The sequence below is a fragment of the Pagrus pagrus genome (genome assembly GCF_965226575.1).
Source record: "Pagrus pagrus genome assembly, chromosome: 9".
In the NCBI taxonomy this organism is placed as follows: domain Eukaryota; kingdom Metazoa; phylum Chordata; class Actinopteri; order Spariformes; family Sparidae; genus Pagrus; species Pagrus pagrus.
Window position 1 is genome coordinate 5,965,258 of NC_140193.1, and position 27,129 is coordinate 5,992,386.

The following is a 27,129-nucleotide window of genomic DNA, read 5'->3' on the forward strand; positions in this document are numbered from 1 at the left end:
CCCTTTTTACAGCTCAGCTTGAAGAGGTCAGAGACACAAACACAGTGTTCCTCTGTGTGACAGTCGTACTCTTTTTTTGTGTGTGGGTCCTTATCTCAGTGTGTGAGCACAGGCATTGTTAAAAAAATAACAAAGGAAGCAGAGGAGGGAAAAAAGGGGCAGAAAAGCCAAGAGAACAAACAATGTGATGCTGCTGGTGGTGGCAGAATTGGGTAGATTGTTAAGGGGAAATCTGGACTGGGAAAATATGAGGCGACTTTGATAATTAATTGTATACAAACCAATCCCTTAAGTTGGAGCTCTGCAGTTGTGGGATTTGCTGTTTTATTTGGCCTAAATTGACAATTTTGGGGGGTTTGAGGCTGTTAAACGGACAAACAAAGGTTTTTTTGCATTTCTCTCCTAAGAGCTCAGTCTACACACATTGACCTTTAACCCTCATCAACATTGGGCCTGCAATCCTTCCAGATTTACGTAGGACTTCATCAAACTGGATATGGCTGATATGGCAGCTGAATGTCTTTGTGATCGGATTACATCTGTCTCCATCCAGTGGCAACTGCTATTTTCACACAAGAGTTCATTTATTTTGCTTACATTTCTATTCCATCAGCCATAAATATATATATATATTTTTTTTTTCCACGGGAGGTCTGGCCAAAGGTTGTGTCAGCACTTTCAGAAGCAAACAACAATACGCTTTCAAAGTATGTTGAAACGTATTGAAGCAACTGAAGGAGACCGAGGGAAATCACTTGAGCAAGTGGAGCGGTGAGGGAGGGACGGTGATGCAGAGTTGCTGTAAATAGTTTTTCAGTAGATCAGTTGTACACTTTGAGTGTCAAAGCCAGAGAGAGATGATCTGAAAACAAAAAAGGGAAAAACAGGAAAATAGGAAAAACATGAAAACGAGCCGGTCCTAAATGTTGAAGTCTGTTTCGCTGAATTATTGAGGTTCTCTTTGGAGAGCAGCCAAAACTCTCAGGAACGACAAACAGAATAATTCACATCCTGCACTTGAAAAAAAAAAAAAGCTGACCGATAATTCTCCTCAAAACACAAATCACCTCTTCCACCTTCACGGCTTTGATGGAGAATTTTGTTTCTGAATTATTCATCGCCGCGTGGCTCTGGAGAGCGTGCTAGACTACCCTTTGACTCTTGTCTCTTTACACACGCTTTTAACTCAAAGTCACCTCATGAAATGTATTTAGATGTTACAATGATAGCCTCTTAATCATGGTCGCCCTTCACAGGAGCGCTGTTATTCAGAGACTTCACAGATAAACCGAATGGAGTGTGTGTTTAGCGTTTACGACCTCCGGGAGGCGCATTAGAAGCCCTCATCTGTTGGGACACATTCAGTTTAGACAGGTGAGGTGGCAGAGGACTCAGCTGAATCCTAATTTAGACTTGACTGAGTTTGTGTTTGGCGCTTTTCAGGCAGTAAATCACACTGTCTGCTCAGCTAATTGTCTCCGTCTCGGTGTGAACCCATGATGACTGCATGTAGCGTGGAAATAAGTGGATGATGGTTGCAGTTTAAAGCAATAAAAACATAGTGGGGTTTGGAGACAACAATCTGAATCTCAGGGATTGCCTGGCCTAGTCTTGAAAAGTACATGTGTGTATGAAGACGCGGTACCAACAGGGGTCGATGACCATGGTAAAAAAAGCGGTATAAACTGACAGAAAGTCCATCGGAGAAGATGAAGATCAGGTGTGAAGCCAATAGACAATGGTGATTATTTTAAGGAAGTAGCTATTTTAAGCCAAACCAGTGTCTTAACCAGGTAGTTTTGTTGCCTAAACCTAACCGAGTAAACTCTGGTTTGCTCCTGATAAACCCTTATTTCACCAAGTTGAATGTGAAAATATCAGGACAGGAGCCAGAATGAGTCTGACACAACAGAGAAGCAGTTAAAACAAAAACATCAGCATGTAGAGCCAGAATATTTTTACATTTAATGCGTAAAATTGAGGGTTTATTTCGAACAAACCACACACGGTGGTTGTTGGAACAGTGACAAGACAAACTGAAATGTTTTCGGTGAGTTTTAATGAAGTTTGTTTCATTACGACCAAATAATGGTGTCTGCAAATGGAGTTTGGTGGCTTCGGCTGTTTCTGGTTGTACAAAAAGGATCTTATTCTTTAACAAAAGGTCTGTCCCTGGAGGAATCATTTTAATCATGTCTTCAGACTTTTAAAATCAGAGTCTGTCAGAGGCAAAAGCAAGCACTTAAAGAGATGGTGGCCGCAGCGATTACACTGAAGCCTGTTTTGCGGCTGCCAGCTGCAGTAGTCTTTAAAAAAGTTCTCCCTATTAGTCACTTAGATACAAAAACGTGGGAAAATATGATCCAGTTTGAAAAAAAAGCCAACTTACCCGTAAAAGAATCATCTCTGGATGTAAAATTGAAATATTTTTTGACAAAAAAATCATCCTGCATCAGTGTGTCGGACCATACAGCCCAGTTTACTTGCAACAATCAGATGCTCTCTCCCTACAGCTGCTGAGAAATGTTGATCACGGCCTGTCAGGTCGCACCTGTCTGGTTTGACGTTGCCACTGAAGTCTGCAAGAAACCGAGCAAGTCTACTGGAAATTATTCGTTTGACACCGTGGCTGTGATTGTGTTACAGACTCAAATCAAGCGTGAGCCTGTCACTGGCTTGTGAATATTTTAGGTTTAGTGACGGCTTATTCAAATAATCAGCAGGGTTCCTGACAACCCCCCACAACAACTCTGCTGTCAAGTCCTCTGCGCTCCGAACGTTTAAAGTTACAGATTTCGGATTGAAGAGAATCTGAATGCAGTTTGTACAACGATTCAATAATCTCTAACTTTTACATTTCACTCACAAAAGCATAAAAGTTGGATTGCAGGAAGGAGACGCAGACAAACTGGAAACAAAAATGTGCTGTGACAACAACTTTACATTAACCTCACACGGTGGAAGATGCAGAAGTCAGATGATCATCAAACTGTAGCTCAGAGCTTTAACGCCCTGATCCCCAATTCTCCAAGACCCCGAGACTAATAATGTATGCAACGAGTGCCAAGAAGTGGGAAGTGAGAGCTGAGGTAAGAGGTAGAAGAGATATGACAGAAAAGAAAGCAGAGAAGAAAGGCACGGCAGAGGAGATCCACAGGGGAGAAGGGAACATAAGGATGTTCTTGCTGGTAGTGTTGACTTTTCAGCTCGCAGAGATGTGAAACCTGACTGGAGTCGAAATGTCACCGTGCTGCCGGGGAGACGGGAAGTGGGCTCGCTGTGACGATGACCTGCAGTTCATTTATTGGACCTCATACTCTCCACAGGCTTTGAATAGCTCTCTCCTCTGTCTGTCTTTGTTATCATGTCCCTGTCCTGACTTTCATTGGACTCAGTGTTCCCTTACAAAATATGTCATAAGCAATAAAACTATCATTGGTTTTGCCTTGAAATATTACATGGTTAAAAAAGCGATTTCATTATTCGTTATCAGTGCAATAGAGTGCTGTGGGGATGACGCATTTTTGTAGGCTAACCCAAAAGTTAGCATCACCCTGGTTCCCTTGACAAAAAAGCCAATTGCATTTTTCCATTTGATTTTGGATTAATCAAAAAAATAACCCCTGTGGCTGACATAAAGTTCATGATCTTTACATGTTAAGTTCAGCAAGGAGCTCCTGAATAACCATTTTTATGTTTTAGGAAACAAATAAATGCAATCACCAGAAGGCAAAAGCTAACGGTAGCGCATAAATAAACTACACCACTGTCGAATTACTTCAGTGTGACCTCTGCTGGGCTTCCTACGACAAGTTTGGAAAGTTTTGAGTTTTTTAAAAGTTTGCAAGCTAACGTCTTCCTATAAAGACGGACTTAGTAGATGAGTTTGTGTGAAGGCGTGATGTTGTTTAATGCCCCCGACAACCTCTGGAGTCTCATTCAGCCACTTGTCAGCAACGTACGTCCTCTTTGAAGACATATGAAAGCTTCAAAATTCAGGAGTAAGGTATTGACTTTCGTATGATATAGGTGGTAGGACAAAACGTGAAGTACTGTACCTGCCTAATTCCAGTTGCCAGTAGCTTCTTCAAATTTCGCTACATTTTTTATTTTATTTTCACTGTTATGTTCTCTGCTTCGTTGTTGAAACACGTATTGCACGTATAAATAAATCAGTTTTGGAAAGAAAGCACAGGTTTTGTATTAAGAGCAGCAAACTATGAGACGATCGCTGCCCACGGCATCTATTGACCTTCCAACCTGACCGGCCGGACCGCCGTAGGCAGGAGAGGATAAGAGACTAATCCAGCTTGGATTAAAGTCTGCTCCTGGCTAATGTCTGGTCGCAGGGAAATTAAATTGATGGGATGGTCATGACCGTTGTGCACATGTTAACAGAGACGTGTCTCCACCACAACATCCCGTATCAGGCTGTTCGGACTGTTTCGAGCCGACAGAGCGCCGGACTACAGGACTACAGGACTACAGCGGGATGAGGAGAGATGGACTCTGTGTTTACGTCATTGATGCTTGGTGCTCAAACACAGTTGACGGACAGTGTTTACCTGTTGTCTAACTTTTAATATAAAGACCACGTTACCATCACCATCTTGTTGCAGCTGTTTACATTCACTCAATTTTAAAACATGCTCTACAGAATTATTTCCTGGGTGTATATGTGTTAATAAATAGCAACAATATGTTCTGTGTTTGTGGCATTGCAGACTCACAAACCTCTATTTCGTTATGCAGCCCTGTGTTGTGTAATGACATGTAAATCACCTTGAACCTCGACTTCAAGACAGAGAAACTGGGAGTGCAAAAATGTTTGAGGACTCATTCCTACAGCATTTTTTAAATGCTGTCAAAGCAAAACTAAAAAGTCAATTGAGGCAGTGAAGTATCTCATGTGTTGCTGTTTCTCTTTTGTTTTGACTTCACTCTCCTACAGGAAATTGATTTTTAGAAAATCACTGAAGCTTTATGTTCAGAATGAAAGTGAAAGTGAAAGTAACATGGATCAATGCGAAGAGAGTGAAGATGAAACAAACCGTTAAAGAAAGTCACATCTTTCCGTTCGGTATCTCAGTTGCAAAAGTCGGGAATAAATGTAATATTTCAGACCAAAGTTGAATATATAACAAATCTCATATGTAAAAGAGAAATTCCAGTAATGAAGAATTTTCTTTGTTGTTTCTTTGTTCTCCCTCTCACTTTCCCAGATGACAAGAACCCGTGTCATCTAGCCGAAGCTCCCGGTCCCTGTCGAGGGCTGGTGACGCGCTACTTATTCGACAGCAGGAGTCAGCAGTGCAGGCAGTTCTTTTACGGCGGCTGCTTCGGCAATGCCAACAACTTCAGGAGCATGGCGGAGTGCCAGGCCAAGTGTCTGAACCCAGGTGGGCCGGGTTGAACTTTTGTCCTTTTTTCAGTAAAGGGTGACAGCCGAGCAGCTCAGACAGCGGGTATATTGTGTTCTGCAGGCATGAATGCTAGAAACATGCCGTCATTTGATGGGAAATTGAAGAAAAAAGCCGCTCAGGCCACGAAAGGGTCACCGCATCTACATTTCAGCCTTTACAAGTCAGCTGAAGATTTGTAACTGTAGTGGGACATTTCATTGTGAGCTTTTCTAATTTGGCCAGACAGAAATAATTACTTTTCTCGGCTTTGACCTAAAGCATGGTGTAATTTATATAACTCTGGGTTCATAGACAGCCATGGTGCAGCAGATCACAGCTGGTGCACAACAAATGAAAACTCATTTCAGCCCGGCGACAAATCAAAAATAGCTCTAGCTCCGAAAATGAACTTTCTGATGAATTCTGGTTGACCATGAAATCACGCTCTACCTTGATTTAGCATTTAAATCGTTTTTAAGTGACCAAAGCACACTCAATTACGCTAGACTTAGGCAGGACTTAGAAGTCATTTAGATATTGAAATTGTCAAGGAAAATAACGAGCGAGTGCCTCAACTGTGACCAATTCTGCCAACAGCCCGTGTTGTGCTGAAAAATCAATTGGAAAAGCTTTTATTAATGGATAACAGTTTCAGATAGATGACTCTGTCCTCTTTTATTACTGGATTATATCTGTTTGCAGACCAACGCCCTTTACAGTCCAATACTAATGAAATTAAACTGACATTAATTATGATTGATGACTGGGATTAATGAGATCTGTTCTAAATATAGGCTGTTGGAAAATGTGCTTTGGACAGCTGGAGACGCTCTGATCTCATGTTTCTGTTTACTTTTTGTCAAAATAGCAAAACCAACGAAGGCACCAGAGGTCCACACACAGTCCGCTAGAAGATTCATGGCTTTGCAGCCCACCATTGTCGCTGGTAAGACAGAATGCAACCACACTGTACCTGTACTTGATTCATATGTTAATGTTCTGTCGTCATTGTTATTTTAAAATCACTCATAAGATCGAACGTTTGTGTTTAATGGTTCAACATTTTGGGAAATATTACTTGATGTTTTTCTGAACGGGAGATGAGAAGATGTGCACCATGTTTGTGTGTTAAAGGAACAGTTCACCCCAAAATCAAAAATACACATTTTTTACTCTGTATTGCCATCTATCCATCTCGATTGTTTGGCATGAGTTTCCACGTTTTTGAGGTATCAGCCGAAAAGATGTGTACGAAAGAACTAGGTGGCAAAAATACATTTGACAACACATAAAACCACGGGGAACAAATCAGAGAACACAGGGAACACTGGAGGTCTGGGGAACAGACACAGGAAGGCAGGAGACGCAGGACAAAAACAGACAAACCAACGAAGAGAAAGAGAAAAAAACAGACTTAAATAGTACACAAGGGCGAATGAACACATGAAACACAGGCGTACACAGAAAAATGGCGGGAAAACATCCAAAGACAGGAAGAGGAAAATAAAACCCAAAAACTCAAACCATGAACTATTTTCTTTCCATCTACTACAGCTGCAACACGTAATCTAAACTGGTCAAATTCGGCAGCATGGTCAGTTCTCGTCCATCAGTAGATTCATGCTTCCTTCTGCATGATGATACAGTTGGTGGGTGTATGAAACTGCTAACGGCAGGGTTATCTTGATAAGCATTTTTGATTTTGGGGTGAACTGTCCCTTTAAGTATGAAGCAAGAGACAGGATGCAATTAGCCTAGCTTAGCATAAAGACTTAGCATAAAGAAAATGGATACCCTCGCTCTGTCAAAAAAAGAAAAACAGTTCCCAGAATCTTGTCGTGACAGTGAGATTGTCAGGAAACTCAGTGGAGAAAGTGCTGGAGTTTGTCAGTTTTTATGCTAAGCTAAGCTAATCATCTCCGTGTTCCAGTTCTGTTCCTAAGACAAAGACATGAGAGTGGTTTTGATCTTTTCATTTCACCCTGGGAAAGAAAGCAATGAAGCACATTAACCAAGATGTTGAAGTGCTCTTTGAAATGACTGATCTCTCGGTGTATGATGTGTTTGTTTCTCAGGGGAGCAGACTGTAGGCCTGAGTCAACCTCAGGTGCAAACGAACGACACTAATCAACCGAGAGGTAAGACACTATGACTTACACTGTGTTCAGACAGCGATGTGGCACGATTGCATTTAAAGTCACTGGAAAAACACAAGCGGACGAGAACAAACACATATTTCTCAGGTGGAGACACTTGAGACAACACGAGTTGACATTTTTTTTGCATATCCCAAGGCTTTATGAATGCAGTGTCACTTGTACAGAGACAAGTGGAAAACAGGGCGAGATAGGAGGAAAAATAACATAAACAACAGAAGGTCTCAGTGTGTTCTTAGATCAGTAGGGAATGGGGAATCACGGTGCATTTTGGGTCAGCGCTGCTGCTTTTCGGAGGATAGCGAACCCAGCTGTCATGTATTATCTACCTATAAAAACCAAAGAGTGCTGAAGCATCTTCATGATGACTACTGTGTCATCTACAGGGACAAAAGATGGGTTTTTAGTCGGGTTTTGAAAGTATATAAAGGGGGGTGATTGAGTTGTTTGTGGGAAACTGTTCCACAGCTTAGGGCCAATAACTGAAAATAAAAATATAAAATCACTTTTGGATTTTAGCTTGATGCAAGGAATGGAGAGCAGGGCTCAGCAGATCTGAGGGGTCGAGAGGTGGAGTAGGGGAGTCCATGCTACAGGTTTTTTTGTTATGCGTTTCCTGAGATTTCTAATGTTATCTCATGACAACACTGTGCTTATGATTAGGTTAGGTTTAGGCACAAAAACCAACCTGGTTAAGCTTAGGAAAAGAACATATCATGGCTTAAAAATTACGGCTTTGGTCACAAAAAAACATGGCTGGTCCCGAGGTCTCGTCAAAAACTACAAACACAGCTGAAATATCCCAAACTCCCGTCAAAAATGTGCAGCTTTTGTCGCCCACGAACTCGGCTTGACATTTTCCTGAGGTTTCCTTAAAAATATCCCTCGTGACAAATCTTTAAACATCGTGGTCTATCATCGGAAAACTCCTAGTTATTTCACTTACAAATGAAACTCAGTCTCAAACACCACCATTGCCTCCACCTCCTGATATAACAGTGAGGTCCTAAACATGTAATGCGAACGTGATATGACACGAATTGTTGAAATGTCAATATGTTATGTAGACTATGACACATGCACATGTAAACAAATCAGTGGTTTATAGAAACGTTAACTGCCATCATTTTATCCTGGCGACTAACGAGCCAGATGGGTGATTCGCTGTTGATGATCTCACATTCCCATTCCCTGAGCCGCCACACTGGCCACACACAGGGTCGGTGCGTATAGCACTTGCTAGCTCACAGCTAACATCTGTACAGTTGGAACGTTAGCTGCTTCGGGCAATGAATCACAGACAGTACAAACAGTCCTATGATGATGATGCAAGACGAAAATGAGCTTTGCTATCCGTCTGAACAAACTATAAAAGGAACTTTTTCAGTCTGAACAACAACATCACAGATCGCTTAGTTCAGAAATCTTCATCAGTGTGGAAAATAAATTGCCACTAATATTTTTATTCTCTTTCAAGATGAGAAAACAGCTCACATAAATGCAGACAGCGAGGCACAAAGCCAGAGGAAGTTAATTCATCGCAGACATCACAGAGCCCCAGACATTTGGGATAGATTAACTGTTGTAATTAAATCAATCAGCCTGTCCTCAGAGTGGAGACCAGTGCACGCTGAATTATGAATTCCGCTTAAACCTCAAAGTAAGCAAATCCAGTTCATTTATTAAATCTGTGTAAGCTGCCAATAATGTAACTGTAATAAAATGAAATACAACGTCCGAGGTGCAGTGATGCATCGACGCTGGACAGCTTGCAAGATTGCTTCTGTTGTGGAAGTACAGAAACCGAGTGTATCAGTGGCTCCTTCTCACGGCCCATTCGCCACGTATTCCCAATTACTAATTTTATGTGTGTTAGGAGCGAGGGGGGGCATATATCACGGTTGTCGTGTACCGAGGCTCTTTTGTGCTGCAGTTGGAGAGCACAGGGAGACCCTGGCCTGCTTCCCTATACTCATTCAAGGAGTTATAATTTCAAGAATTCAATTTCACTCTTGTCAGAAAATACAGAAGAGGGAAAGATTCAGGATGAGTGAACCACACTGGCACCGCCTTCTCGTAAATCTGCTTCTTTAAAATGTATTTCAGCGATTAGATCTACAGCATATGGCATCAATATCTCTTAGTGGCATCGAAGTGAAACTCCTTAGAGCAACAATCAATTATTCAGATCTGAAATTAGACAGATTTTGAGGAGGATGTATAGTAATGATTCATGTTAGATATAAATACCAGGTGATAAACGGCTTTCACTGATGATGGGAGAATTTGGAAAGTCACAGAAGCATTTTTTTAGATTGGCGTGCTTCATTGTACCGAGCTTATGTTGCAAAACAGAAACCAAAGACTGACATCTTGTGGTTGTATGATGATGTACACGTAGAGATTCAGTGGGCGGTGCTGTGATGTGTGTGGATAGAGGAGCATAAACCCAAACATGCACACAGTGCACACAATAACACAGCAATGAGTTAATGGTGGATACTTCAGTAAGAGTACTAATACCATATTGTGAAAATACTCAACTACAGTACGAGTAAGACCTGCATTCAAAACCTTACTTGGAAAATGTAAAAATATAGGTATTATCAGCACTTACAGTATGAAAACTCCTCACTGTGCAGTAAGATGTTCCCTGTCAGTGTTTTACTATATCTGATGTCTGATTGATTAATATTCCTGCTGCATTAATGTCTGTGTCATTTTACTGCTGTAGATGTTTAACTACTTTATATACTGTTAACTCGTTTAATCTACAGCAATGCATCATGGTCTATAAGATCATCAGTAACACCTTTAATAACCATCACTGATAAATGGTACATTTATAGGGTTGTTAAACTTTAATGAGTAGCTATTTCACTGTTAATAAAATGCTTTATAAACCATTTATTAAGCGATTGTTGATGTTCATAAAGATCAGATACCGCTTTACAACGGCCATCCAGATAATTACAGATGAGCGACACGTTATTCGTTAATTATTATAAACCTCAGCTGCAACTTCACAATGAACAGTTGCCCAGTAAATGGTTTATAAAGCATTGAATTGTTTGTTAACAGTGAAAATAAGTATGGATAAAAGTTTGTGTAAAAAATGTCACTATTGATGTCAATAAAATCAACCCTATCAGTATTCATCGACAGCTTCGTCACATTTAATCCGTCCCTTTGTCCCAGTCGACCCCCAACAAATGAAGTAATAATGAGGGAAATATTGGAGTCATGCTGTTTGAAATCAGTGTGGGAAAGATCAGTCATGATCGCTAACAAGCTCTTTCCCTCCGACTCGACTGCACGGCCGCGTTTCTCTCCATGAAGAAAGCTGCGGAATAAATCAAAGCGGGTAGCTCGCAGGGCCCCGTGGGAGGCTGCGATAACAACTCTCTCTTCTTCAAATCTGTCAATTTAAGTGCGGATAGCCTGCAGACACTGGACGCAATCTATTCCGTAGTCGGACTGAAGTATAACCGTATGAGGATATGAACCCATGTGGAGTTAAAAGCTAAGAACATATAAACGAACAATATAAATCTATTTTCTTTTTTTGCTGTATCATCCTCTGAAATGGAAACATCACTTAAAGGATGGGTTTAAAGGATCCTGTACATCATTGTGGGTCTAGGCTAATTGTTTTAACACTGATTGATATTGAATCTAACTGTGTTTTACAGAGTTCAATCCTACCAATCTGTGCTTCAGTCCTGTGGACCGGGGAACATGTCAGGGTGAAGAGAGGAGGTTCGCATTCAACCCCAAGACCAAGAGATGCCAGGTGTTTTCCTACAGCGGCTGCGGAGGCAACGACAACAACTTCACACAGCGGAGGGATTGCATCATGAAGTGCATTAGACGGAGAAAGGGTATGGTTATGATACTCATTTCAAATCAAGTTACATTTTAAATGTTACGTTATGACCTCCCTGAACTTATCAACCAGCCAGGTTTAAGCACAAGAGCCACTTGGTTAGGGTTAGAAAAGATCATGTTCAGGTCAGTGGTCCTGAAGCTTCAAACTATAAAGCTTCACCTACCAGAGTCTCCACAGTCAAGTTACCAATAACTTACATGCAACATCCGCTTAGACTTTCAAAATAAAGGCTCCATGGTTCAAGTAAGCAACAAAATGCAATCTTCAAGGTCTAGTTATACTTTCAAAATAAAGCACGCTGTTCAACAGTTCACACAGTATGAAATATTGTACGGCATGTGACTTTTGGACTGGGTAGGTTAGGGTTAGGCAGAAAAATACTTGGTAACAATGAGGAAACTAACTAATGAAAGTTTCGTAAGTGACGTATGTGACATCAGTTACCTCATTTACATAATTCACTGACATAAATTAAAAACAAATCACTCTGGCTCTTGGTCACAAACAGGATCTGGTCTTTGAATGACCCACCTAACCACTCCGAGTACCCCCTGACCCAGACGTTCTTGCTCTTTACTACTACACTAGAGCGGTGCTTCAGGAAGTAACCCTGGATGGACACTAGAGTGTTGGGCTAATGACCAGGCAGCCGTTCTTTACGCATTGGGGGTGAGAACAGGCTGGTTTTGGCATAAAATACCTGGTTTTCTTGCCACAAAATATGCCTGGACAATTTCCCGTGTCTCACTGAAAAGTGGTTTTAAACTTACAAATGTTGAAATGCAGCCTTGAACAGTGACCTCTGGCTTGGCAGCCGTGTCGTCTCGCTGTAACACCACCACCAGCACTTACACCTCCTTAAGTGAAAGTCAGCACACAAACATGTAATGTGAATGTCACATATCCGTGTTTTGCAGAAACATAAACTGCCGACATTTTATTTTGGTGACTGCTCTGGTACTTGTAGAGAGTAACGTGCGTGTATAGTCAGGTGTGATCATTTTGTTTACCAAAAGCAAAGTTATTTTAATTGTAGCTTTAAAACTGTCGCTCTGTTGTGTTGCAGCTCACGGGAAGAGGATGATCCGAATAAGGAAGAAAAACATCGACAACATCGTCGGCGCGGCGTCAGATCAGTGGAGATGAATGTATTTATGTCCATATTTTTATTTTTAAGCTCAACTCATATCTACTGTAGCGCTTGTGTACTTGTAAAAACAATCACTTTAAGTGTACCTGAATTAGCTCTGTTGTGACTGAAAGCAATTATAATCACGTTATTTCAATATATCTCACTGACAAAAAACACATTGTTTTGCTGATGATGTCTCACACAGCACATCTTCACACTGATGCTGCTGCGTGTGAACATTTCACTGTAATTTCTTATGGGAAACACCAAAGCTAGATAAATGCTTGTGCGTCATATTTACCCTGTGTGTGTGTGTACAGTAACTGATGCTTCTCTACAATGATTCTGGTGCAGCTCCACTGTTGTTAATCAATGTGAACAATGGCATTAGCAGATTAAACCGGTGGACGAGCCTTATTCTCGGCTCACCGACGACAGAATGCAGAATCTTCTCCAGCTAACATTAATCAAGATGACCTCACAGCTGTAAAATCAATGTGAACAAGACAACGACTGATTTATTTTTGTCAGATTTAAACATGAACACTTGTTTTTATTTTAATCAATGTTGTGCCGTTTGTGTAAAATCACAGTTGCAGCCCTGCGGGTGTTGTTAGTGAGGAGGGACAGCAGGAGGCAGTGTTGTGTAAAGAAAGAGTTTGTCAGCGTTCGTCCTGCTCGGCTGCTCAGTATCAGCTTTACTGTCTTGTTTTATAACCATGGCTGTAATGTACTGGACTGTAGGAGTTTATATAATAAACTTCAATGATATTCTTCTCTTTCCTCTGGTTTTTATTTCCCACCGGTCTTTGAGACAAGTTCAAGGTTTTTCCAGGGAAAAAAGCACAACAAAGAAAGAAAAAAAAGACAGTAAAACACATTGGAATTATATGATAAGAGCGATCTCATAGTTTCTATAGGCTGTATGAATTATTTAAAGCATTTTCATTACTTTTTCATCACACGAGAACTGGTCAGCAATGCATCAAACACAGCCCACGCTGGACTGAGCCCCTCCTCCAGCCGTGGTGAGACAGCTGAGCAGCTTCACAACAACAATCAATGAAAATGACAACAAGATAAACAATTTTTGTTAATATTAATTTGTTAAAATGTCAATAAATGAAACGCAACTGTGTCAAGCGTCCCGTAAACGTATCTGTGCAGTTACACTGAGGACATACCCTCAGTGTGTGTTTCCAGCGACTCGATGTACTGAAATATGAATTACATCCATCTGATACATTTCAAAAAGTAAGTGATTCAGCCTTCCCCTGCCATTCAACTTCTGGCTGTATGGAGAAGTCTTTTCAGTAGCGTTCAGATCCTCACGGTGGTAAATAAACGGCAAACAATACAATAAGAACAATGAAAGCTGCAACTGTCAGTATCTCCTATCAACATCATGTGCGATGTGAAAGGTGTCACAAACCTACAGAGAATCATGACATGTCGAATGAGTAGACATTTAAAGTGTCTCTCGGCTCATTGTTTTGTTTTTTCTGGACCACAGCTTTGTTCTGCTGCAGGAAGCTGCTCTCAGTGAAGAAGATCTGGCAGCGTACAGCAGACAGACAAAGTTAACATCTGGACATGGTGGAGCGTTTAGCAGCCACATACTTCCCTCAGGAGATGATGGTGGTTAAAAGGAGGGTGTATATGGACACAGTCATCAGCTGGAGAGAAATACGACTCTGCTATTGTTGTTCCAGAGCGTCTGCACTGGAGACTTCCGCCAGCTAATTAGCGCCCAGCTAACTTGAATAGAAATAAAATGATTTAATCTTGCGGCTCTTCCAGAGTTTCCAAATGTTATTGGACTGAATAGCTCAGATTGTGATAGAGCATCATGTGCCGTTGCAATTACACGGTTTGGCCCAAGTCCCGGGAACAGCACCAGGCTTTGAAGGCAGTTTTCCTAGTGGCCAAACTGTGTAATTACATTGTCTCGTGATGAACTGGGGCCCAAAGAGACTTTTTCCCATGAGCTAACACTGTGAAAGAAGGGTCTGTAAAACGGTGGATACATTTTTTTGAGCGTCACATCCCCCGCAAACTGACTCGGTTTTGCATTGTCCTTAAATAATTTTATCCCCATTCAAGTTAGTCTTGTTTGTTTTTTATTTTATTTTTATTTTTATTTTTTTACGTGTTTCTTTTCATGTTTCATGTTTGTCTTTTCTGTGCTTCTAACTTAACTTTTAAATTATTTTATGTCTCTATGTGCAGCACTTTGGCTACCCTTGTAGTTTTTAAAAATGTGCTATATAAATAAAGTTGATTGATTGATTGATAGTTGGCTCGGTGGGCGGAAGTCTCCAGTGCGAACGCTCTTTGGGCCCCACAACACAGAAGATCGGGGTATTTTTATCGCCGGGAAATCGAGACATTTTGGTTTCATGTGCCACCAACAATGAACGGCGCTCTCTCTCCATGGCTGTGTCCAGGTTTTAACGTAACGTCCACTACAAAAGTTGACTTCAAAGCCAGGCGCTCCTGCTGGGGGCCAAAAATCCCAAAACTAAAAGTCTTATTGTTGTCCTAAGGTGGTGTGTTGGGGGGGGCTCAAACATAAATTCTGTCTACGGCCCTGTTTTTCTCCATCACCCATTACAGGACTAATAATGTGGGCCAGCAGCTGGAAAAATGACAAGATCATGGAAAAATGTATCCTCTTGGTGAGACGCTTCATCCCTACCAGCTGCATGGAAGCTGTGCAGACTGTGTAGGGCAAAACGACAAAGGGCATTTTCCTGACTGCATGAAGCACAGTGCAACGACTCAAAGTGTACAAGTGTGCATCAGAGAGTGGGAGTTCAGCGTCGATCCATCCCTGCACTGTGAATAACTCGCCGCGGCTCGCAGCTCCTCAGCTGTGGGCTACAGTGTGATGATGTAACAGGAAGTAGTGGGTTGCCTTCCAACGTCAACCTGACAGCCGCTTCAGCTGCGCACATTGAGAGCCGGAGATCCGCTGCGTTTGGTTGCTCCGCGCCGAGGACTGAAGACACTTTGGGGATTGCCTTGGACCGTGTGTGTGCGTGTGTGTGCGTGAGCTCCGGTTCAAACCTCTGCGCTGCTGTTGGATTTTATTCTCCGGTAGGACGCGCCGACACGAGTGTGAGTGTGTGCTATGCGTGTGTGTGTGTGTGTGTGTGTGTTACTTCCATGTTGTCTGAGCTGCGGTAATGTCGTGTAGAATGAATGCAGAGCTGCTGATGCGTTTTTGTTCATCGCTTTGTGTTTATCGAGGTCATTTTCCAACTGTGTGTGCGGATTCTCCTCTGGATTACAGAGTCGAGACACGTGCATTAACGGGATCTGCTGCTGTCATGCCCTGAATCCATTATGAATATATTGCACGAGCATCCACAACTGGGGTCCAGTTAATCTGCATTGTCCTTCTGTCAAGTGAAAAAACATGGATGTGATAGAATATAGTGGAGCAGCTGCCTTTATTGGAGGTTTTGGACACAATTAGGCCATCCGTGCGCGTCGTGCTCTAACATTTATACCCAATACATAATCCATACCTCTCGTGAGATACGTGCACTCACCTTTACCAGCTTAATTGTGCTTTTTTTCCCACGATGTGCGAGGTTGGACGTCGAGAGTTCACTCCACTGGAGCCTACAGGAGGATCATGCTTTATGCGTAATGCGTAAAAGCCGTTAAAACGGGATAAAAATTACGCAGCGGGGTTTTTTTTTGGCAGTGGCATTGTTAATAGGTGAACTTCAAGGATCGATTTGTTACATCGGCTCGCACTGCATGGCTGACACGGCTGTGGTGGCACGGATTTGCTCACGCACAAACCGGCCACACATCCATTGTATAGACGGAATAATCACCATTAAAGTGTTTAAAGGGATCAATCACAGGCAGGAAACAATAATCCAGCTCCGCTCAGCGGACGGGTTTGATGTCCGCGGTGGTCACTGCTCGCTAAAATCATCTGCATGGTTACATAAGCGGCAGATTTGGACGTGCTGGAAGTTTGTGGGCTGGACGGTGAAAGGAGAAAAGGATGATGATGATGGTGATGATGGTGGTGATGATTATGATGCGTAGGAGGAGGATGTGATAGCGGTGGCCACAGTTGGCACAGGATGCCAGGCTGAAGAAAGACGCACTGGTGTCACTGTGAGGGAGGTGGCGGAGTTGTGGACTTGTTCCGTCAACGCGTCACCGCTGATAGAAATTTGTGCAGCAAGCTGTTGATTTCTCCTGGATTGTGCAGCGATGAAAGTGTTCCCAGACAGCCTATTATGTGTAGTAATTACAGTTTGATTCAGCCCATTATGTTGAAAAGGAAAACACAGCAATCAAGAGTCAATTTAAAAGTCAACAGGTTTTTTTTGTGTCCTGTTTTTATATGCTGCTGTTCCTTTAGACTTTGTTCTGAATCGTTTTGCATGTTTAAAAGAAGAAATAACCTTTAAAAAGTTGTTTTTTTTCTTCTCCTGCAATATCTGCCCTTGCAACAAAAGAAATAACATGTATGTTGAGTTTAGGGAACTAAATCCAGTTAGATAAAGAAAGATTTGGGCCATTTTAAAATATTTTGAAAGGAAAAGGCAACTGTTGGACCTGACTGGTTAAAGATGCTGCAAACTTGGTTTCTTTGTACTCTTATTGACGACCATCAAGTCTAAAGTTTTCTTCTCTTTCTTGTTAAAAAAACATTGGTTTCACTCATCATGACTGTGTGGGTGTGGTTCGATCCGATTTGATTGACAGTAGCCTGGCAACAAAGCAAAACAGCCCCACAACTGTCATTCATTTAGCTCTGATTCATGTTTTTCCACAAATGGGCCGCAGTGTTTCTCACAAAAATAGCCAGTGGTGTGCTCACATGTTGAATCTTGGGACAATTTCCAGCTGTGTTTGTGGTGACAAAAAACAGATATTTGGGACAGGAAGTTGGGACATCCACGGCTGTGTTTGTAGCAACAAAACCAGATTATTTTTTTTAAGGAGACCTTGTAATGTCTACAGCTGTTTTTGGCGTGCAAAACAGGTACTTCAAGCCAAAACATGATCGTTTCCTAACCCTAACAAAGTGGTGTTTATGGCTCAATCCAACCACACAGCGTTTTCACAAGATAAAGTGAATGACTGAACCGAAAAGAAGCAACAAGTTGCAGAATAAAGAAATGTACAAGTTTCAACATATCCGTGGTTTTCCAGAGACTTGCATTTCACTTTTCTCTGCAGTACGAATCTCATGCCACTTCACTGACAAGACATGTTGGAAGTGAATAACTGTGAATCATTAAATTCACCATCTACTTGATCATGACTTTGGAAATTGTCACACATGTTCAGAAAAAACAAAAAAGTAAGCCGAGTCAAACAGTTTTCACGTCACTGTCCGTCATCAGGGCGCTTTGGACTGCGATGGTGTTGAAGCTGCCAGTTGGCAGCGCCGTCTGATGAGTCTGTGAGGCCTTTTTTTTTTCTCTGACATCTCCCAACGGCCGGGGCTTACACAAATTATACATGAGCTGATTGTGAAGTGGGCGACGTCATGCAACCCATCAGATTCAACCCCCAAACTACCCTGCAGAGTGTTTACTGCCAGTGCCCAGAAAACGGCTATTAAACGTGGGTGAGACAAAAGGTCTTGGCAGCATAGCTCCCAAAGCCCTCGCCATCTCCATGGGTCTGATGGATGTATTCCTGAAGCAATGGCATCTAGAAGGTTGTGCCGGTGGAATCTCATTCAAACTGTGGCTGACACTGCTGTACAGTAGCTCTGTGTTTTAATGAGGGGTTGAATTTAGAATCGTGTTTCTGCAGGAAAGGTGTGATTTTCTCTCCTACCTTTCATTTAGCAGCAGTTGTTGTGATATTAAAATGGCTGCGCGGTGATTACATGCGTGTTTAACTGATCCATGATCCTACAAACACTGCTGGCAACCAGCTCTGATGAGAGCAAAGGCTGGCCGATTCACGGGCGCAAGAGTAATGACGATGCTCATGAAACTTCACCCCTCATAAATCATCGTGGCACACTTGGCTCCTGCACCCTGCTTCTTATTGATTTACCTCCTATGTTCCTTGTCCTGTTGTGGACACTGCGAGAGCGCTCGCATGTTTTTATTAAAGGATGCGTGAGCCAATTTCATCCTCTTTCAGCATCTTTTACTGTCCTTCAAACTCATTCGGGCTGAACCTTCATTGTGTTTCAGCTCGGATCAAATCAGCAACCCGAGTATACATTATATGTTTTTTCCTGTCAGTGCACCCCGGGCTGATCTTATCATATTACACAAAAGCACAGTGATGCACAGAAAGCACCCGGTCTCACAGCGCTCCCCTCAAGGTTCTGGATTCAGTTTCCGGGATGTGAGACCTTTCGAGGTAATTTTTCCGCTCATACATTATGGAGGGGTCATTTTTCTTCCTCCCCAGTTTCATTTCAGCCCACATGGTGCCGGACGAGACCTGTCACGGGCGAATGTCTTCAGAGGCAAGCATCTGCGAGCTTTTGTCTGAGCGCAGTGGCTGGCAGCGTGGGCTGCAGATAGAGGACAGCGGACAGAGGCTGTGCGGTTTCTAAGGGTGTTCCATGTTTGTGCGAGCTAAACAAACCGTCGGTGACACGCAGGCTTCCTGATTTACTGTGTGGGAGGGGGCTTCTGGCATATGGAATAGAGGAAATGGTCCCTGGGAGGCTGTGTTTGTCAGCCTGTTTGTCTTCCAAAGGTGAACCTGCAGTGCCTCTTTTTCTAATTCTTGCAACACACTGACACATTCAAATGCCAAATCGCTATTGAAAGGCTCCCCTTTCCAGCCAGTATACGCTGCTCCGGACCTCTCATCCACCGTGCGTTATCTGCGGCTACGAGCAAGACATTTTTCTGTTGGATCCCCAATTAGCTAACTTACTCTACTGTGAAAATGTGACTATTATTATTGTCAAACCCAGACTGCCGTAAGCTTCGCCAAAAAACACTCAACATTATTGCAATTAATTGGATTGCAAGGTTAATAAAAGTCCCAAATTACAGTTTATTATTCTCCGTGCTCTTAATATTAGTCATAACCACAGCTCATAGACTGACCTTGATGAAAACAAAACATGGACTAGCTTGGGGGGGGGGCTCTTGTTATTTTAGTTAAACCAAAAAGCTCCAGCAGAAGGTTATTTTTGCAAATTTATAAGCTTGTCCGATTCAGATTTTCCCAATACCTCTTATACAGTATTTGATAGCTAAGAGCCGCATACTCAATATTCATAGCAGCTCACTCATGTACAGAGTTAAATGGTTTTGTCACACCATCCCCAGGCATACAGAGAAACCTGAGCCAGTTAGTAATGACGTGAATAGCTCCCTTGGAGGTCAAGTCTAGGGCCCACAGCAGGCACATGGAGGATATTCCTTGACATCCTTGGGGCTGTTTTTAAAAGTGAATTTGACCGAGGGCCAGGTTTATTTTTGCCGTGGCAATACCGATAGGGAACCACTCACAGGACCTTGCTGTGTGGCTAGATTATGAAATAGAAAAGAAAGAGATGCTATCGAGAATATATTTTATTTCACTGGACTTTTACAGCTCTTCGTTTGACTGCTCTTCCATGTTGTTGTTGCTTTTTTCAACGTCTTAATCAAAGTATGTCAAGTATCTTACCTTGGGAATCTGGGAATTTCCTTTCTTGCCAACACACAATGTGAGCGTGGAGCTTTGGAAATGTTCGGATGGATAGAATGACACTGACAATTGGAGGATTAGTGCACGGTGCTTGACTCGCCTGCAGAAAGAGATCCCAACCGGGCATCTTTCCAGGTTCATAATGTGTCCACGGCCAGCGGAAGAAACAGCTGATAATTGAGTTGAAGCGTTGTTGATGAAATCCTCCGATATGAAGAAACATTTCCCCCATACCCGGATAAAATCTGAAAGAACACCCATTTAAACTCTCTGGGCAGTTTTTTGGCCAGATAATCCCCTTCCGGCTGTATGCCAGGGTAATGACTGCTAATCGCTGCAACAAACACAGCCATGAAACTAAAAATCTGTGAAAAAGCAGCAACTCAGTTAGGAAATATCACACAGAAAAGGAACAAAAAAAAAAACCCCTGTTCTGAAAGCCTAAGCTGCTGTTGTGTGAAGCTGTCAGCCCGTCAGTGCACTTAATGCACTTGACAGGGAAAGTCGAGTGACCTGTAAAAAATTGGGCTCCATGTAGTGGAAAGAATTGGCAGAATTAGCCACACTTTCCCACCAGACTCTACTGTATGCCTCAGGTTAAGTAGTGAGCACATGCTCAGCAGGTTAGGCTATTTAAAAACAGCCCAGAAGCTGAAGCTGCATCAAAACATTTGCATTGACACCAAGGAGAATAACAGGCAGCTATGCAGGTGCAATGCACAGAGGAGCCCGTTTTATTTTTAAGCAGTGTATTTTTATATCGGTATTTGTGCTATTTTTTCCTTTGCGTAGACTAGATGCCTCTGGAAACGGATCCCTTCTCAACGGTAAGACTTGTAGTGTTTGTAGTGTAGTGTATCCCGTTTTACAAGTAGTTTGACATTATGGGAAATACACAAGAGTCATGTCACTCACATGTCTGTAGGGTAAAGACAGCGCCGATTCTTAAAAAAAAGCCTTGTAAGGCTTTGTGAAACACATGATTGTATAAATGATATTACTACATGGGCTCAGGAACACTTGATTTTGGGAAATACAGATAATAAGATAAGATCTATACCAGTCTCATGTCTGTACGTTACGTATGTGCAGCCGAGGAGACCATTAGCTTAGTGTAGCATTAAGACTGAAAATGGAAAAACAGCTACTTAGTACCACATAATCTTTTGTGTCGGATGGTTGGCGCCCATTGAAACTGTTCGGAAAAGAGCGCACACTCAAAAAGTATTCGGCAGGTGATTGGACGAACCATCCGTCTCTCATCGTCTATTGTTGGATAGTGCTACTATAAATTCTCACTGTAGAAGAGCTAAAACATTCTTCCACCAAGAAAAGCTTTCAGTGCTGTTCTTTGCCTTTCTTTCACTGGAATATACTCCATTTCTGATTTAGCTGATGCTATAGCAGCATCTGTGTTCACCTCTTGAAGAGGAAGCCACTGTCGTTTCTCTAGCAGGTCGTCAAACCTAAACCATCTCTGTAGCTGCCAGTTGTTCCTCACAGGATGCCGATGGGTCGGAACCACTGTGGTTCAGACACAAGCGCTTAACTTATAGCCTGGCATGTTGGATTTATAAGATAACATAATCACGTTTGCAAATCCAGCTTCTTTGCAAGATACAGTACCATAATCCACCCACCAGCACTTCTAATGCTCACTAATTAACATGTTAAGTCCATATTCAATAGGTGCTTGTTGGAAGATTTTGTTACCTTTGTTCAGAACCGCCAGTGGTGAAAGAAGTACAGTACTCAGACCCTTTTCTTAAAAATACTCCGTTACAAGTCAGTCACGCAGTGCAGGTGTACTTGTTGTTCTTCCTGGCCTCACACTGTTTTTATAATGAAACCATCTGATTAATTTACCATCTGAAACCTGTGACAAGAGCCCCCCCGACCACCTGCTGTTTTATGAGCTCAGATCTTGCTTTACAGGGGCTCTTTTTGATGAGCATTTTCGGATGATGGATCAGAACTCGCAGCAGGTGTTCATTTAATTCTGTGTCCAGTTCTTAGGATGTTGGTTTTGTGATGTTAAGCGGTCCTGATGCAATAACAGTGTGTTTATGTCCACCACCGAGCCGGTGACTGGTGCCCACTGCTCCTTGTTGATAATGCCGCCGTGTTTGGATGTTTTTCAGTACCGTTCCCCTCGGTACACGAAATTGCTTTGTGACTCATGCATCGACTGTAGAGTTCAGGCGCTGAATATTTGGCATCATTGGTAATTTGTTAGCCGCTTGATAATGTTTTCACAACTCGCATTAAAACTGACAGACCTTTTTAAAAGCTGACACGTACTTGACATTCAGCGCAGCATGACTCACCTGTGTTGCAGTCTGTTTATGGGTTCTTGAAAGTGCAGTTTCAGTGTCGGCTCGTCTTGTACATGCTGTACTGTATGTGGTTAATAAGGATGTGAAACCACATCCTGGAGGACGGACATGAAACTTTGTACTCATGTGCCGCAGGAGTAATATTAAGAACACATTTTTCCTCTGTGATGGTCTTTTTTTAGCTGTTTTGACCCATTCAAAACATTTTTTTCCTCTCATTCAGTATTTCCCTGATTTCCCAGAGACTCCTTATGGAAAAAGCTCTCACTGTAACTTGCCAAAATACTTTAGACATATTAATCAGCTTTTATGAAATGGCGAATTGCAAGAGACTTCATAAAGGTTTAGGAGTAATGTATTCTGATCCATTCAAGTTGATGGTAGTTGGAAATAGAGCTGCAACGGTTATTAAATTAACTGATTAGTCGATTTGAAATACAACTTCCTCGGTAATCGGTTAATTGTTTCAGTCATTTTTAAAACAAAAATGTCAAATGTTTGCTGCATTTTTTGTCATTTATGTTATAAATGAAGAGTCTTTGGGTTTTGGAGTGTGGGTTGGGCGAAAGGAAGTAAATTGAAGATGTCACTCTGGACTCTGGGAAATTCTGTTGAGCGTATTTCCCCTTTTTTTTTTGACATAACAATCATTAGTTGCAGTTTTAAAGCTCAAGTGAAGCTGGTCATGAGAAAGATATTGCTGGTAGTGATGAACCCACATATAATGATCAACATTTTAGCATCTTTCAGCTCATTGTTTTGATTTCGGCTTGCGAATTCTGCTCTCAACAACCTTATTTCCAGTTGCAGCAGGCAGCTCACTGTGAACACACCGTTTGCTGCCTGACCAGCGTTAAACATCAGACTGACAAAAACAGCGACTGGCTCGTGAGCATAGTGGAGTTTTTAGCAGCCAGATATTTTCTGTCAGACATCAGAATCAAAAGTAAAGTGAGTGTTTGATTCATGAAGCAGACTCCAGATGAATGCTGGTGTTGCTCTGTGTCTGCTCGATGTGGTAACTGAAAGCTGTTTGCCAGGACATTAACTTTCACACCAACTTGAGATGACAACATGTCAACATTGTTCCCAAGTGGCCAAAAAACACGTGACTGCAGCTTTAAAGTTAACGGCAAAGGCAGGCACGCAGATCCAGGCGGATTCATACAGAGTGAGATATTTCAGATGGATTGCTTTTGTATTCATTGTTTCAACTTTTTGCCAGACAGAGCTTTAATCTTTGATGATTCTGAACCACAGTTTGCCTGCATTTACCCTAAATTATACTCCCTACAATACCGTACCAGTGCAAATCAGATAACGTATGATTAAGGCATGATTAATGTTATGGAAAGAACTGCCTGTACTGTTTGAAATATAATTATCATATTAATGATTGGTGTCCAAAGGAAGGAGAGCTCCATTGGTCGCACTGCACTTCCATCCACCGACCCGCCCCCACACGTTTCCTATCTGTCTCGCTTTAAAAAGGGGAACACAGTATGTTCTGTGCTGGCGCTGAACACTGGCTTTGGAAGAAGATCGTGTGCGACAGATTCTTTCAATATTCATAAGTCCTGAGGATACTGCGCTGCATCATCTGTCCTTTAGCCGTGCTGCCTCGAGGGCTTGAATGACCATTGTGAACGGCTGTACATCTGACATCACCAAACAGTATTTAGCACGAGCACGAGCCTCTCCTTTCTCACTTCATGAGCTACATTGGTATTTGAATGCAGTCTTTTCCCCCATTTCAGCACCATAGTTGTAAGCAGAGCCGTGTGCGTTTCCCCGAGAACGTTGGCATGCTGGCAATGAGGGCGTGAATGCACTGACATGAATACTTAGGCATCTGGGTTGTTGTCTGCGCTGCGACCACTGGAGCACAGCTCTCCCTCTCTTGCCATGTTAATGCAAAGAATATGGCGTGCATCAGTCAGGGCGGGTGGATTGAGCGTCGAGGAGGTCTTTTCATGCAACAAGGAGGACTCCTCCCTCACATCTGTGTGGGATTGTTATTGTTTTCCCTGACATCTGGTGGTGCCCTTGGCAACTTGGAGGGCTTGCATGAGGTCTGCTCTCATGTCCTGGGCTTGGTAACATCACTGGCTGAGATGTTAAAAGTCTAATTCAGACATTTTTTTTTTTTTCAGTCACATGGGAGAGATTATCTGAATGTAAAGCTGAGCCCATGAGAAATGTTCACAAGCTATATTTGGTGCTGTTGATTGAGAGAGGAAGCTCTGAGTGTTTCCACATAGTTTTTAAAAGCTTCTCCTCCTGTTTCTTGTTTTCCCGCGCCCAGCATCTCCTGCAGACAGCTAGGGGTTTTTTTTTCTGAGAACTTCCTGTTTCATGAACCCTTTTCTATCCGCTCTCCTCAATCATCAGCTTTCATTGTGCTCACGAAATGACAGACAACAGCAGGAGGCCAGGCTGGCTGGAGGCTGAACCCGTTCCTTCCTCCCCGGCCAGGTCAAGACTTCCTTGTCAGAATCACAATTTTTGTAAACTGAAATTGACCACATACCAACACATTCTCACTCCCACTGTGTCAAATAATGGCTCAAAATAAGCAGTGTAGTTTCTTTACCTTGATACTATCGAGTATCAAAAAATGTCTAGTCATTCGTTACCAAATTTCAATACCTTAGGAGTTAATCTCATCAGTTTCAGTGAGGTAATAAGCATGCTGTTGATTGGCTGTCTCAAGACATGCAGGAAAAACAATATCTTTGCAGTCACCGGTATTGAAGTCAAGGTATCTGTATCGGTTTCAAAACTTCTCACCGATACCCAGCAGCACCCTAAACCTGCATTATGTAACGTAAGTGATGTCAGTTATGTCATTTATGTATGTTTACTCACGTTACGTCGCGTCGCTCTTGGTCACAAGCGGGACATGAACCCAGGTCTCCGGAGGGGAAGTCCACAACATGGCCCAACCAACCACCCAGACCACCTCCCCCTGACGTGGACCTTCTTGCTCGTTATACTACTGCACTGCAGGAACGCTTTGAAGCGTTGGGCCGCTGACCAGGCTGCTGGATTTGATGCACTGGGAGTGAGAACGGGCTGGAAATACAGATGGAAGCTTTTATCAGACAATAATTAATACATGCAAGAAAACAGTAAAAAAAAACAATACAAAAAAAACAGAAGAAAGCATCACAAGGTTTATATTATTAAGCCTTTTTAAATCATTAGCCAGGGGACTTTAAATAATCTGCACCATCCCTTCTAAAATAAACTAAAATAAAGTAAAGGCACTTGAAAGTTTAAATTTGCAGCCACTGACAGAATCAAAGACATGTTATAAATATTGTTCTAGTATCTGCATTGATGTGATTTTAAAAGCAAACATATGTATCCGTGTATATCAGACGATTCAGCTGGACGCAATATGTCGTTTTGCTCGTTAGATCCGGATGATGTGCTTCTCTAACACCTGCACTCCTCGAGCTGTTTCCCAACAAATGCTGTGCTTCAGGTAACGTAAGCCTGTCTGATAAAGACACCAACCTGGGACACGTGTTGCACGTGCTGCTGCCTGTAAAGCGAAACTGGGCTGTCGGTGTCAAGTAAACACATCATGATACAGTAAAATGGTGAGAAACAGTGGTTGGTGTAGGCACATTCGATCTGATGCTTATCACCTGAGGTGAGAAGCGGTCTTTATGTTGTCGACGTAGGGTTGACGATGAGCGTCCAAGCTAAAAGGGAAGGAATCCACGTGATGGGATGCAGCACACATATACAGAGAGTGTTGAAATGTCTCAGTGGGAGCATTCACCGCCAGATGGGTGGTGTACATTCTGACATCAGCACATTTTATCCAGTTGATCATAGTTGTTTCAAACATACAAATAGGTTTTTTTCCCCAAACATCATTTCACGTCTTTCAGTTGCTTTACTGTAAAGAGAAATGTTGCAGTCATGCTGGTCTTGTTTGGAATGCAATGAACCCGTGCTCCATCTGATCTCGGATATTATCCCCACACCGCCCGTGCCCCCCGTTTAATCCACCAGCTGTAGACCTCTGAACTATAACTGAACAACTCGGTGTGAGGCAGAGGTCGTCTAACGATTATTCTCATTGTCGATTAATCTGTCGAATGTTTCATCTATTTGTTCTTTGGTCTGTAGAGTATCAGGCGAAAGCTCGAGTTGAGATCCTCAACTGTCAAATTCAGTTTACTGTCATAGAGGAAACCAGAAAAAAAACTCAATAAATATCAAAAAATATCAATAAATATCAATTAATCGTTGCAGCTCTAGTGTGAGGACTGTCTTTTGTGCAGCCTAACCAATACTGTAGTTTTCAGGCTGATGATGATATTGATATCTGTGAGTTAAATTAAACCTACAGTAATAAGATACTGATCAAAACCTGATGACATTGTTTGTAAATTGCCTAAAAACTTGTACTGATATTGGTGCATGTGTTGGTCAACAAGAAATTGTAGGCGAGAAAGATCCATCTGCATTAAGGTGGTGTTGGCTCTGACAGACTCCCAGAGCCCAAAGTGACACCTTCAAATTGAATCCTTCATCC

At 42.3% G+C, this 27,129-nt stretch overlaps 2 protein-coding genes across 3 annotated transcripts in view; both read left to right on the top strand.

The window, feature by feature from the left end:
• Nucleotides 1-13,353, top strand: part of tfpia (tissue factor pathway inhibitor a) — a 45,132-nt gene extending 31,779 nt beyond the window's left edge. The window contains exons 3-7 of the mRNA XM_084361837.1: nucleotides 5,223-5,399; nucleotides 6,271-6,348; nucleotides 7,478-7,540; nucleotides 11,251-11,439; nucleotides 12,514-13,353. Coding sequence (XP_084217963.1) covers nucleotides 5,223-5,399; nucleotides 6,271-6,348; nucleotides 7,478-7,540; nucleotides 11,251-11,439; nucleotides 12,514-12,593 — 587 coding nt within the window. The 3' untranslated portion in view covers nucleotides 12,594-13,353. The remainder of the gene's footprint in view (nucleotides 1-5,222; nucleotides 5,400-6,270; nucleotides 6,349-7,477; nucleotides 7,541-11,250; nucleotides 11,440-12,513) is intronic.
• Nucleotides 13,354-15,493: 2,140 nt separating this feature from the next.
• calcrla (calcitonin receptor-like a) overlaps nucleotides 15,494-27,129 on the top strand; it is a 31,182-nt gene continuing 19,546 nt past the window's right edge. Inside the window, exon 1 of one of the 2 annotated variants that reach the window (XM_084362996.1) lies at nucleotides 15,494-15,699. The gene's annotated coding sequence lies outside the window, so the exon portion shown is untranslated. The remainder of the gene's footprint in view (nucleotides 15,700-27,129) is intronic. The other variant, XM_084362995.1, reaches the window with a different exon arrangement.